A 14,234-nucleotide genomic window follows, 5' to 3' on the forward strand; every position below is an offset into this window, starting at 1 on the left:
CTCGTGACCGCATTAACATACCGGCCGGCCGTTACCATAAGTCCCCTCTCCCCAGTGTCCGAACGCCGTGCTCGTTGGGACGGCGAAGTTGTGTGCCCGCCCCTTCAGAATGCAAGAAAGTCAAAAACCAAGATTAAATAAAAGCCCGCAGGGCTGTCAAAGCAAATTGCACAGTGATTTTTTGGTCGCTGATACGAATCCTAGGACGATCGCATCTTCTGGTTTCGCGTGATCTCCATTTCGGGAGGGCGTTGCCTTTGGCGGAATCGTAGCATGACGTGTATACAAAACGTAAAAAGTTGATGAAATGTCTTTTTTGTGAAACTTGGACGCGATTTGGCAGGTAGCGTCCTCGTGCTGTGACGAGATTACTCTCAATCAAACTGCAAACCTCCTTTCGGTAAGGTTTGATAATTGGTTCGAGAAGAGTTGACTCCAAGAAGGGAGTATTTGGTGGCTGATCAAGCCGGAGCGAGATACATTCGTGGAATGCCTCAAGCGCCAACCATGCCAGGACCGTAGCTTTGCTGGCGCATCGCGCTTGGGTACGGTGAGGCGCTACCCGGGTTCTATACGAGCTTGAGTCAGTTGGCAGACCTAGAGGTAGATGACCAAGATTCATTTACCTTTTTGCGTCGCTTTTGGCCACCCTCTCCCTCTCCTGTGGAATACCCTCCTTCCATGGCTGTGTCATCATCGGGGTAGCCTTCGCCATAACCCTCGAAGCTGCTGTCGCCATATGTCCTCTTCTTGACGTTACGCTTTGGTCGGTTCGGATCATTTGCCGAGGCCCCTTGAGCCTTTAGCCGTCCTACTGCACCAGGAACGTTCAGAGGAGTGTTGGGAGCGGTAGGCCTCGCCGATGATGGTAGCTTCGAGTCTCCGCCGGGTGACTGAAGTCCCAATACTGAAGTGTCCCAGTCCTTCTTGCTCAGTGGACCTTTAGCCATAGAGACTGCTCGTCCAAGAGCGGATAGACTTGCTTGTGATAGTCCATGTTTGATATTTTGTCCCTTGACAATCGTGTTGTCCCAATCTTCATCAGGCATGTGAAGGATGTCAAAGAAGTCGGGTTTCTCGTTGGAGTCTTTATCCGTCCTTTGCACTTTCCAGTGACCAGCGACACCTAGGCGCTTCATATGGCCAGTATAGGATGAACGTAGTGCGTTCTTTTCTCCGTTGGGTTTCTCTCGGGCTACTTCGGCGGCGAGTGCATTGAGGTTGAACAAATCATACAAGTCTTCCGAGACGCGCGGCAAAGTTTCGGGATGGGCTAGAAAAGAGTGATGTTAACAAACAATTCTCTGGCGGGAATCACATAATGATATGATATAATGCCCGCAAAAAGCTCTCATTCAGAGCCAGAATCCGAGCGCTGCAGGGAGCGGGAGAAGGGCTGTGAAGGGAGTCTTACGAGTTTGGCAAAGCAGGTATTTCTTCCCCACATCAAGATGTAGGTCCTCAATCCCCAGTTTGCTTTCCTCGACATGGACCTTCTTCTGCTCGCGGTCACCGCTGTCGTCCATGGAGCGTTTCCGCTTCTGGGGTGAGTCGTCGGCCATTGCAAGGTCGTGATGTGCGCTTCCGGTGACGCTGTGGGCAGGAGTCGGCAAAGTTGTTGGCGTAGTCGTGGTGGTCATGGAGGTGGCCACGCTCAACACGGGCTCCGAGGTCCCGGAGGAGAATTGCGATGGGCTCTGGGGAGTCTGAGGATGGAACGACATCGTGGACGACTCCGCGAGGGAGGGTTGTGCGAGAGTCGCGCCGGTCGTCGACCGAAAGTCGCTGCGCTCCGCTTCTCTCTTCAGCCAAACGTCATGCACTGGCACTGGGTTTTTCTCGGGACTCGGTGAGATGAGCGGGCGCGGCGCAGACGAATTTAAAGTCGGCTGCTGTGTTGCTGAAGGATCGGGGTATCTAAAATCGACGAATCCGAGGGAAATGGGCGAATGTCGCTGGCGTAGAGCGAGGGTTGGCGTCGAATAAGGCGATGGTTGGTTTGGTTGTCAGAGGTTGAATCGGGGGCGAAAGGTGTGGAGTTGAGCGTAGTGTTTGGAATGAGGGAGAGGCAGAGGCAGAGACGCGGTACGTATTTTCTTACATAACCTGACGCCAAGTCAACCTGATCCGACAAGAAAGTCACTTTTGCGTGTTGGCTCGGCTTAAAGATACCTGAGTAAGGGCTTGGCACCATCCGTATTGGTATTAGCTTTTAATCTGTTGCCAGAGTTTGAGCCTGAGAGGCGAGGCAATTTCAGATGGGGGTGGTCTGTGAAACCAGTCAATGGCTCGGAGCCAGGAACGTTCCAGCACGGACAAGCCGTTATTTCCAGGCCTTTCACTGGCAGAACACAGGTTCTTTCAGTGCCCTTCGGCTCACTGACCAGTTTTCGGGAACATGTTCCGTGAATCTGAGTGGCTGGTCTTTTTTTCCCACAGGAGAACAAAGGCCTCTCTTTTAGGAGGTACCTATTCCTTTAATCAACTAACCTGCCCTCCGCAGTCGCAGTTGTAGTGAGCTGTCGGCCCCATAATTCAATGCAGACGGTATCACCGAATCACGTCTCAAGTGATGAACTGTGCTGGAAGATTAACCAAATTAAAGCTCCTTGTCTATATGAATAGTCACAAAGAAATCAATACATGGTAACTGCATGTTGATAACATAACAAAAGCATCTTTCTTTTTGTCTTTGTAGTATCTCAAATAGTCATTTTGACGCGTCTGTCTGATGACCCATGGGTTCAGTTAGTAGGTTCCATCCAATGTGAGGCTAATAATAATAAGGCAACTCCGTCCTTTCAGCACCTGAGGCACCATAAAACCATAGAACCCACTCTGGGTCGTTCGTCGCCTAGCAGCCCGCCCAGCAAGTGGAGGTTCTAGCATGTCACATGACCTTTCCTTTTCCGATAAGATCGCAAACATCTCGCCGAAAAAATTCCTCTCTTTTCTTATACAAACAAGACCACCACTATCCCTCAACCTTTGTCAGCTTGCTCGACCCTACGCTGCTGTAACATTTCGGGATTTGTGGTCGAGAGCACACTTCAGTAACCTTGCCTAAAACCATCATCACGAGGGCCCCTCGTGCGGCTACCATGATGCGGTGATGACCTGATGCAAGTGACATTTCTTCACCCTTTTGAGCTCTTTGTCCTGGATCTGATGAGAGGGAAAAGAGACGTAAAGGATATAAAACCCGTTTGGGCGTCGTATCGTGACGTGAATCGCTTCTGTATAGTCAGCCATTGTCTTGCATGAAATAAGAAAAGTGTTAGGTGGTAAGTCTTTAGCCCTTCGTCTGGCTCATGCTCTTGGCACTGTATCGTGATGACACCCAACATCTGGTAAACCTAGTAGCCTGTCTGTTGTTTTCGGCCTGATGTTTCCCATCACTGATAACCGCTTGGCTGCCAGAAGGAGAACTGGCTCGTCTGACTACAAAGACCTTGCATGTGCCCCAGATATCGACTTTGAGGTTAGGGCCAGAGACTAATCACTAATCGTTGGTTATATAGGCTATACTTCCGAGCAGTTGGCAAACCAACCCGTCTTTATAGAAAAGATAGGATGATGTGCAACATATCACCAAATACAATACCGAGTTCTCGTCATAAAGCTGTATCTGAAATATCTTCAGCTCGGAGGCTCAAGGATCCATATTGCAAACCAGTATTCTTAAATCACATTCTCCAGTCACACTTCAGTAACTATCATCACTACAACTTCTACTTTGATCTGGAACCTGGAGTTTTTCATAATATCATTCATTGTCATACTAACTGTGTACAAGCTGCCACCAGGGCCAGAGCCTATCTAGCAGACTACATACCTCGGTTGGTATTATAATATCCCCAATCGAAGATGTCCAACTTGGATAAAGAAGGGAAGAACCAGCCCATCCCGTAAACCAAACCCAGCAATAGAACACCGAAAGAACATTTGCGCCTTGGCCCCCATTGAACCCCCGTATGTTTTTTTCTCACTAAATGCCAGCTTTAGATGTTCATCATCATGATAATTACCTTACCCCCATAAACAACAAAAGAAAGGGTCGTGATCATTATCAAAATACCCAGTTCAACCCTCCCCAACGCGCATGGCCGAAATCAACAACATGACCCCAAGACAAGAGAAAGAATATAACCAAAGGTGGCAGCGGCACAGTGTTCGCCAAAGAGAAACTAGAGACGAGCCCAACAATGCAATTGACAAGACTCTTTCCAGGTCTTGCGGGAGCAGTGAGAAGTGCCTCATGCCAACATGTCCTGGTGTGATAAGTACTGTATACCTGTCTAACGCCCACGACCTCAAGCGACTTCATGCACTCCTAACGGTACTTTGAACTGGGACACGGCAAAGATTGTGCGGAAAGCTCTACACCATTCAGATGTCCGCTCTCGAAGCTGGGATGCCTGGCGGTGTCGTCGTGTTGGGGATAGGGTTTGTGCCATAGTTGTTAATGCCGCCAGAAGGGTGGCTTATAGGTGTTGGCTGATACAGAGGTGGCTGTCGTTCAGGGAGGTTCGGGCTCGTGCTGCTCGCAGCTCGGTATGTGTATTCAACGACATCTCCTTTCCATGACATGCTGGGTCGTAGCGGCGACTGCGAGGACTCTGACCTAGCTCGAGATAGGGAGTCACGAAGCAGTGGCGGCGGGATAGGATGAGGGCTTGAGCGATGGATCTCAATAGGGTTACCAAGGCCGTGCTGCTGCCCAAATGGGTGCGATGTTCTCGGACTACCTGTAAGAGGAGCAGAGAAGTGGCCACCATACGGGTATCGATCACTTGGGGCTGGGGTGAGTGGCGATGCTAGGCTGGAGCTGGTCATGCTACCGGCAGGGCTGTATGTCATTCCACCGAATCCTGGGGTCAGGCTGGTGGGTGAAGAATGCTCGTGGGCATCATTCCTTCGAGCATCGACAATCAGGGGTCTCATCATATGTTGGGCGTATGACTGAGTGTTGAACTGCCCCGGAGAGTGCATAGGAGCGTTCATGCCGTGGACTGCACCATAAGGGGAGTGGAGTGCCTGGACATTGTCGAAACCCTCGGGGACTGCTCTCATCTTTATCATACGATCGCGGTCGTCGGCATTAAGTCTCTTGATCTTGGCGCGTCTGGCTCATGGTTAGCTATGCCAGTACAATCGTCTATAAGAGAGCTAAATACCTGTTCTGGAACCAGACCTGGACCTGGCGGGAACTCAGCCCGGGGATTTCCCTGGACAATCGCTCACGGTGCGCGGCATCGGGGTGAGGTTGCTTTGCAAACTCACTCATGAGGAATCGGGTTTGTTGATGGGTAAGTCTAACATGGTGAGCTATTGTCTATGACTTTTGACATAGAGGTACTAACCTGAACCGCTTCATCTTACGGCGAGCAGCTGCCCGTTCCGCAGGGGTTTGAGACGAGTTCTCATCGCCATCGAGTGAGTCTTCCTCATCAAGGTCGTCATCCTCTGCATCCGGTGACAAGTTGACTCTTCCCCCCTGACTGGACTGGGCGGTTGAAACCTCAGATCCTGAGCGGCCAAGGGGCACGAAGGTGCCAGCTGCTGCTGCTGGCTTCGGCGCTGAAAGGATCCCACTGTGATCTGCGGCTTGGACTTGAGACGAGTATAGCGGTGTTGTTCCGGACCTCATATGAATTCCCAGAGAATTGCCTTTCTCTTCCGCTGGCTGATGCATCTGAGAAAGCTGCGAGTGTCCATTCCGTGGAGTGTAGGATTGGGAAAACCCATTGGTTCCTTGGGTAGAACTGGAGTTGTGCCCTTGCCAGCTCGAAGGTGCCGGCAGCTCGACATTGACATCGTAAGGGTTCGACATGCGAGGGCTTATCGAGTTACGAGATGGGTCGTATCTGCTGAATGGCCAACGGCTATGCTCAGTATCGTATTGCCTTGTAACGAGCATTTGGACGAGGCGTAGATCGAATAGCAGCAGGCAGGTTTAAGTAAGAAGAGATGGCAGTGAAACCGGCCAGTGTAAGTTGAGCAAGTACAACCAACACAGTGTAGTTCTAATGTTTCTGCCCTGCTTTCACGGACGGGTCGGTATGTTGCAGAACGCTTGAAACCGCCCCCGAGATGATAACGGAGTATAGAGCAAGGGCGTGGTAATGAGCGGGTAGCAGAATACGATGTTAAGGAAATTAGGCGGAAAGGAATGTGAGTGAGGCCTGGTCTCTTAATAAACAAGCATGAGAGGTAAAGATTGGTTGGAGTTTAAGATGGTAACGATGGTTCGGAAGAATCTCTGGAACGAATGGACTGGATGTTGAAATGAAAGGATAAGCACATAAAATGTAGCTCGAAAAACGCAGTTGATATGTCGTAGGACAGAAGGAATGATATCCAAGTCATAATCATTCACTTTGAAGCCGGGCTTGGGATGGATATATGAGTTCAAGATGACAAGCAAGGACACGCCTCAGAGTGGGGTTTGGGTCAACGAAAAGCCGTAGCTGCCATGTCCTTGCCCAGGGGTCTGAACAAGGTCATGTTGGGAGGTATTTCCCTGTCCTGTAAGGTGTAGGAAAACAAAGTAAAAAAGAGGTGCTTGCTTCGTGCAGGCGCACCCTGGAGCCTGTACAGGGAGTGGAAACCGCAACGACTAACAAGTGGTGGGGGGCGGACAACTGAGCGAAGCGTTGCGTGTCTATGCTTGTTGGTGCTTCAAAAGGCCCCATATGGGAGATTCTTTACCCACTATATGCTTTTTCTACGCTTCTATGTATACTTTACAGTATAGACAGAGAATCACTAAGAATCCTTGCTGATCCATCGATTTCCTCATGATACTGTACGTATGTACGTCGGTAGCGAATAGGGCCCGTCAGATGTCCGTGCCATGGTGATCCTGAATAGAGTGGGATGCCAGATTCATGACGCTTCTGATTATCAACCCATCTCTGATTCAACATTCAGAGATGGATGATGGCACCTGTTTGGTATGGCTGTTGTTTCCTGCTAGTAGGTACCGTGGGGCAGTGAAGAGCCAGAGACATACGAGTCAGACTACATCCAGGGTTTTGCTCGCCATCAACAAGGCTGAGTATCAGTACACTGAATATATCAGAAAGGACAACAAAGCCGCAGAGTATCAACTAAGGGCACAGCGCGGGCCTGTTTCTCTGTGAAAAACTGCATTGATCCTTCGTCATCTTGAACTTGTGTCGACGTTGCGGTTTAGCGCATGTTGCGCATAACCGTTGTCGCGGCTTGGGCGGGGACATCCAATAAGATTCTTGCAAGGATAAGGGGGTGTGCTGCAACGCTGTGAACGGGGCGTGAAATCTAGTCGAGGATCTAACTGGGCCTACAAGATTGTAAGGGTCTCGTGGTGAAAGCATATTTGGGCAAAATGCAGGGATATCTGATGAATGGTCGGGAAGGGGAGTTGGTCAAGACGAGATGAGGGGATGGCCCAGAAGGCTTGTAACGTACGTATCGTACAGCACACTGACAAAGTGGACGAGTATGGGGAGATCGTAGGGATGATCGTCCTCTTCCCTGTGAGATATGTAACAAGGCTGCTGGGTGGACTTGGGTGATGTGAAGCGATGTGAGGCGAGACAGCGTATCAAACCCACACATACTGTACATATCTGGTAGCCAGAGAAACTGGATGAAGCTCAGAACAAGACATTGTTAAACGTAACATATTTTTTCGTGCAGGAGGGCATTCGCAAGATGGTGCGGAAATCAGCTAGAGGCTGTCATAAATGGTGGCCGGCCCGACATGTGCGGACTCCTTTTGACGAAGTCTGACCCTTGTGCTCTTGTTCCAAGGTGAAGGTCGAGACAGTGGAGACATTGAGATTCAATAGAGGTCCTGTCGAGCGGCACTTGGGGCAGCCCGATTCACTGTAAGGAGTTATTTGCGTAGTTTGATAGTCTATAGAGTACGCATCGATGGGGTTTGCCAATGTGTGTCAAGTGTCTTAAGCTGGATGACATGAGATGCCTCGGGTTAAGACCTCAACCATTTTTGAGCCATGGGATACCTGTCGAGAGGCTCACAACCAGTTCTATTTCTGGAGGATGGCGATGAGGGAATCCTTGGGATCATCCAAGGCTCGGAGGCAGAACCCGGCATGTTGTTTTGTTGTGGTTGTGGCTGTCACAGACGATCATCTGTGCTTGCTGTTAAAAGTCAATGCGCGACGGAACAAACGAGAAACCAACTCCCACTTCGCGATGCTTCAGCCTTAATTCTCCGTCGATGGAACAGCATGATGCAGTAGACTAGTCGAGAGAAACGTTTCGTGACAGATCGAATAGATTAAGTCCCTACTTTGATATCAGTACATGAAGTCGATATCATCTGACTTGAGCCTACAATCAAGAGCCGAGAGTTTGAAAATTGTCCGGATCTACATATCGACGATCTCTATAAAAAGAATGAGTGGCGTTTCAAATAACCAACATACGGGCGTTGATTCGTGCCTTTTTGTCGTGGAGTTGGTTGCTTGAGATGCATTGATGAATCTTTAGTGGACAGTGCTCAGTTGAAGATTTGGTAGCGCAGGTCCAGCTCCCTCCAGCTCTGCAGGAACAGGAACAGGAAAGTACTACCCAACCTAGCTTAGGTAGTAGTAGCCTACTGCAGGCTGCCCGCCTGCCCGCCCAGCATGATTTTCTGCCTGCCTAGAAAGGGGAAGTCGCAACGGCCAACTGCCGATCATCGGGCTGTTCTGTTCCTGCCCGCTCGCTACCTGTTAGGTTAGCCAACGCCCCTTCCCGATCTAAGTTTAGCAGGTTGTAGTGTAGACTACTGTACCTGCCTTACAAAGACCGTTCATTTCTGTTTTGGAAGTTGCAGCAGAGCCTCATGTTGAGTAGGTAGCCGCCGTATGCATCCAGTTCGCCACCTAGCAACTGCATCTTCTTTTCAAACTGTTCTCACATAAAGTACAATACGCAGAATGACGGGCTCTTCTGCACGGACGACCACATAGTACCTCATCTCATGCGAAACTGCTAACGGGTGGCGGTACTAGCCAGGACCAGGGTCTGACCATAACCTGGCAAACCCGAATCTAGACGTTTCATCCTTCAACTGGGCTTGAGCTCCAGCATATCGATCCATTATCAATTGGCGCTTTTGCCTGCTTGATCGAGCAGTTAGGTGACAGAAGAAATGTCCTCTAAGGCTTAGGTTACCAAAATAAAGTAGTTGATGTACTACTCTAAGCTGGCATCAGATGGCTAACTTATTTCTTCTCTTAGTGTGTCGGTGGGTAATTCTGCTGACACCCCAGCGTCGAGCCAGCTTCAAATCGGTTCGAGTTCTCATGGCTAATTGTCTCAGAGCAGAGGACACCAAGTTTTTCAATTACAAACAAGCGGTGATAGGAGACTGAGACGGACCCTTTGGCGCTGCCAACCGTGAAATCGCAATACTTCGAGACCGAGGTGTTTCCAGCATCCACCTTTCTTGCCTGGTACTAGGTACTGCAATTACTGCTAAGATTCGATCTCTTCAGACTGCAACTCAAACATGCTTGTTGAGTGTCAACTCGATCGACTGCGCTAATCTAATTGGCCGTGTCACCTCCCAACCCCAAGCTGCAGCTCTCTAGATCCACGGGAAAACCATAATGCTGTCATATGTCTCATCTTTGGGCTAAAACAATCTTGAGCTAGGAGTCTTGGGCCTTTGATAGATCAGCGGCGGGTTTCAATCACAGGCGCATATGCTCAAAGTCATGGTTGTGAGCTCATGAAAAAGCAGCCGGATTTGAATTCACGTAGGGCCTATACGTCATACAAAGCGACGTGATGAACCTTCGTTCTTCAATTGAAGATGCCGAATTGTAATGCCGCTTGTCGAGCCAACAGACAGGGGAACCTTGACACAAACTATCATCTCGCAATACAACGGGATCTTGCTGAGGACGATACCTGCAACCTCACTATTTCGATCGCATAATGGCACAGTGGGCTGCCAGTAACCGAACCAGCGACAAGCTTGGTCAACAGCGAATGATCACGGTTGAGTGGCGAGCACAAATGCTGAAGACCTTTTCTGTTACTCGGCATTGGATAAGCATCGTCTCTTCCGAAAGCCGTTCCCGCTCGCACGGTACCCAGTCGGTTCGATGCAGCTTCTCGCATGTATGTCAAACCATGTTTAAAGAAACGGGCTCGTCAACAAAGCCTCTGTCAGACATGCGCTTGTGAGAGGCGTTCGTAGTGTGGACTTCCAAAGTTATGAAGATCCCATTTCACAGGGTCAGAGTAACATCTCGGAGTGGAAGAGTCATAGCTTGGAGGAGTCACTGTAAAAGCTCACTACACTGATCGGTAGTCTGCAGTGCTTTTCTTTCCTATTCACGTCAGCCCAGATCTGATTGTCATCTCGAATCGGCAATTCACGTACAGCTACAGCTACGTACTGTACTGTATGCAAGGATATACTTGTTACAAGCACGCCCCTCCTGTCCCCAGATTTCAGGACTGGTGTCTCCGCCTTTCTGGCGAATGGGGCCCTCCAACACGGGTTCCTGATTCCAATCGATCACTACTCTCGAAATCCAGGACGGTCGTCTGAGAATTTGATGACTGGAGGATCCACGATCTGGCAGAGTATGATCAATCGTGAGCATTGTTTTGTCTTCCTCAATGAGTCGAGCTTTGGAGCTCCTCATGTATGTACAGCTGAAGCAGAAGCCAAGAGTGGTGAAGAGCAGAAACACCACTGCTTAAATGATGCTATGGCGAACAATGCTGCAACTAACAGCCATAATAAGCAGGCCATTTCTTCCTTGGTTCGACCCCCAGCACTAACTGTCAAGGTGCAGATGCCTTGCCAAACATCAAAACCTTGGTTCGATCAACAGTCATAGGGTTCCTGTCACGTCGCGTTCGCCATGGATCTCACTGGCGTATCAATCAGGGCCCAAACATTCTTTTTCTTCCAGAACTTTATCCCGGTTATAATTTGTGCCCTTGTTCTTATTCGTTTGAATTCCCTATTCTGGTATTAAGATTCGACAGCTCCTTCTTGTTGAAGGTCACTTTAGCAAAGCAGCCTGCAACTCAAATAGCTTCCAGGGGGTGCCTTACGTTTCTTCAACTTAGTCCGGAAGAATCGGATCTTTCACGTAAGCACTTGAGTTGCATTGCATTCATTACTCTTGCAGCACATGCACATTCTAGAACATGACGGGCGTCATGAATATGACCGCAGTCATGTCTGTATCTACAATGTAAGTCAGGTGCAGGGTTGGAGAAGCACATAAACATCACTGATCTTTTCAGCATCTCTGTGCACTCGGCAGTTTTCAAGATCGACACGATTCCTGGTTGTTCGACCTTGCCATATTAACCAGATCTGAAAAGCTGGCATATACGCGAATGCTCATATTTGAGAATGTTACTCTGGCCCACCAACCGCCCCATATCGATCGCCCACTAGCCATGGTTCCCGTATCGTGTGGCAGCCTGGCAGACGGGATATTATCATACTTATTTCTCCATGCTGGATCTTGTCGCCCTCGTATCCTGCAACCCAGACAATGCAAGACCCTGGACATTCTCTTAACCAGTCGCATTCATTACTGAGTTGACAGTTTCTCGATTACGTTGCAACCCCATTCAGTAAACCCTCAACTTTATCGCGAGCCTCGTCACACAAGGGCAGCCCTCGCGGAGAAATTAAAGTTACGGTTGCTGCTGCTAAGATTAAGATATCATATAAGCCAATCAAACTATCGAAGCTTATTGAATCCTCTGCTTATTATCCGGGTCCGAAATGCGCAATACCCAGCATCCCCCTAACGATGAGATATTTGCGTCAGTTCTTCGAAGGAAAGGAAGGATAGGAGCGGTATTGCCTGACTGTATCTTTGGACAATTTTTGCTTCCAACATTGAAGCAGCATCCGATTGGCAGACCTATATACCAGAGTTGCTATCAACCGAGGCTGCGAGGCTTGGGGATGCAAATATCTTTTGCTTTTGATATGTTGAGGGTGCGACTCTGACCGACCAGGGCCTCTATAGTGGCCTGTTTAATATGGAGCAAGATTCTGTAAGAATCGTACAGTGACATGTAGCCAACGGGCATTCCGTGATCCCTGCACTATCAGACTACGGGACATGATGTGAAACTTACAAGAATGAACCTTGAGCTGGTATACAGATTGAGACTGCCCAATATGGAAAATTCGAATTTACATTTCATCACAACTCCTATTTGACCGCTCCCTCCCAGGGAGAAGCAGAACAACGGGCGCCATCGTGGTTGCAAGAACCGCCTGTTCGGTCCGTCGGGCCTGGTTTCTCCTAGCATATACTGCAATTCCTACGCATCTTCTACCTAATCGAAGGGATCTGATATTCTGAGCTTCGGCAGATACAAACGGAACCAGATTCGTCTATATCTATCCCTCTGAGAACAAAGCTAACTTGTTACGTATGGAGTTTCTTATGGCCCTATATACTACAGACAGGTTCGACGCTCACATCGATTGCTCTTACCAGCCTAGGAAAACACAGCAATTAATCGATCATAACCACGTTCTTTCGAACCAAGTTAGTGCATCTTCTCAAGCCGAGTCATTCACAACCAATGGAGCATTCCCCATCCATGATGATGGCCACATAATGAGAGCCGAGCCTCGGCAGGCAACAAAAAGAAAACACAACAAGTGCTCCACACGCCATTGTATCAGCCTTCTGCTGCTGCAAGTCAACTCGTCCACAACGAAAAAACGAGATACATATGCATATTGGGCCTGTCCTTGCTGGAGCTATCTTGGGGCTAACTTCCTACACACATACAGCAGCCCATTAGTTCAACGACGATATGGGCCTCCTGTGTCTCATAACTTGCTTTTGCTACTAACACAGAGATGTCCTCATTGGACCGATATGCATATCTGGAGCTGCAGACTTTTTGCAACTCGCAAGCTTTCCTTGTGTAGGCGCTTCGGTAACAGATGACTGAGCCTGATTACACTGCCTCTTACCTCACAAAGATCAAGAGAACTACTTGAGAGTTCCTGAAACTGAGTGTTGCGTTATCATACAGGCAGACAGTAAATAGAGCCAAGGAAGAGGCTCAAGCTTGTCGACCAAAACCCATCTCATCCTCTGGCCCTGTGGGGATACTGTATTGCTAAACATCCTGCCTTCTTCCACCCTCCTCCTTGCTCCAGACGATTTGCTAACCCTATCAGTAAGTAGCTTCATCCAATACAAGAAGAGGTCTACGCTTCTCGGTCGATCCGAAGATATATGATGTTACTAGGAGCTCCTTAGCTTCACCTAGTCCAGTCACGAAGCCGCCAATGTACAGATATACAACACGAAACAAAACAACCGGAACGATCCAGAGTGAGGAGTGGAAATATCAACCGGGCACAAACGAACGGACGGTTTCAGACTTTTAGAGAGAGAAAAATGTCGGTGCGGTTGAATGATGTGACTTGGACTTTGGTTGTGCTTGTTTCGAGCTTTGATCTTTTAGCCTCCTCTCCTTGTGGGTAATTAATTAATTAATCAACTAACTAACTAACATTCGATACTAAAACAAGAGCCCGGATTGTTTCCTCCACATCACAACGATTGATTTACCAGTTTCAGCATGGTGAGGATTACGATGAAGAAAGTAGGGTCGGTCTTATTGTCATCAAGGAAAGTACAGGATGAGATCTAGTCCTAACAAAGATAGGATGACTGACTGCACAGAAGAACTAGATTGACATTAAGCTATTCCCGTCGTATTCTCACACCATAAACTTAGTACTTTGCTTAACTATGCTTCCATCCACCTGTACCTGAATTGTACTTTCAGACTCACCTGCACCTGCACCTGAATTGTGCGTTGAGACTTCTTTTGGATGGACCTCACAGTTTTCGAACCAAATGTTCATGATTCAACTGCATAGCAACAGGGAATGGAGATGCCCCTTGCATTATTTCCCATCTATATCCAGTGTCAGACATTTCAATTGATGGTCAGATGATGCAACATCTTGTTGGTGCGAGTTTCATGGAAAGCTTTGTCGATCGAGGTAAACTTCTCCCGCAAGGACCATAGGTTCCACAGAGCTAATACAAGCGGTGAAGATAAACGAACACGCCTCAAGGCTTGACCTAGAGTTGAGTATGTTTTAAAGCCGTATGCTAGACTGACTGTTGACAAAATTGATGTGGGCATCGACCAAGAAACCAGAGTCTTGGATCAGCCATGACAGTATCACTTAATCTAAGACGCGT

The 14,234-nt window shown here is 48.6% G+C and overlaps 2 protein-coding genes across 2 annotated transcripts; both read right to left on the bottom strand.

The window, feature by feature from the left end:
- Positions 1–494: 494 nt before the first annotated feature.
- FIESC28_06095 (uncharacterized protein) lies at positions 495–1,724 on the bottom strand (the record flags this gene model as incomplete). Its single annotated transcript, XM_031160240.1, has 3 exons — positions 495–569; positions 627–1,273; positions 1,415–1,724. 3 exons carry the CDS (start codon positions 1,722–1,724, stop codon positions 495–497), a joined length of 1,032 nt encoding a protein of 343 aa, XP_031015659.1.
- A 2,665-nt stretch (positions 1,725–4,389) lies between these two features.
- FIESC28_06096 (uncharacterized protein) lies at positions 4,390–5,920 on the bottom strand (the record flags this gene model as incomplete). Its single annotated transcript, XM_031160241.1, has 3 exons — positions 4,390–5,125; positions 5,178–5,315; positions 5,364–5,920. The coding sequence occupies 3 exons, from the start codon at positions 5,918–5,920 to the stop codon at positions 4,390–4,392; spliced, it is 1,431 nt and encodes a 476-aa protein (XP_031015660.1).
- Between the last annotated feature and the right edge of the window lie 8,314 nt (positions 5,921–14,234).

Source organism: Fusarium coffeatum (genome assembly GCF_003316985.1).
Source record: "Fusarium coffeatum strain FIESC_28 chromosome Unknown BRIP53273_contig_132, whole genome shotgun sequence".
Lineage (NCBI taxonomy): Eukaryota > Fungi > Ascomycota > Sordariomycetes > Hypocreales > Nectriaceae > Fusarium > Fusarium coffeatum.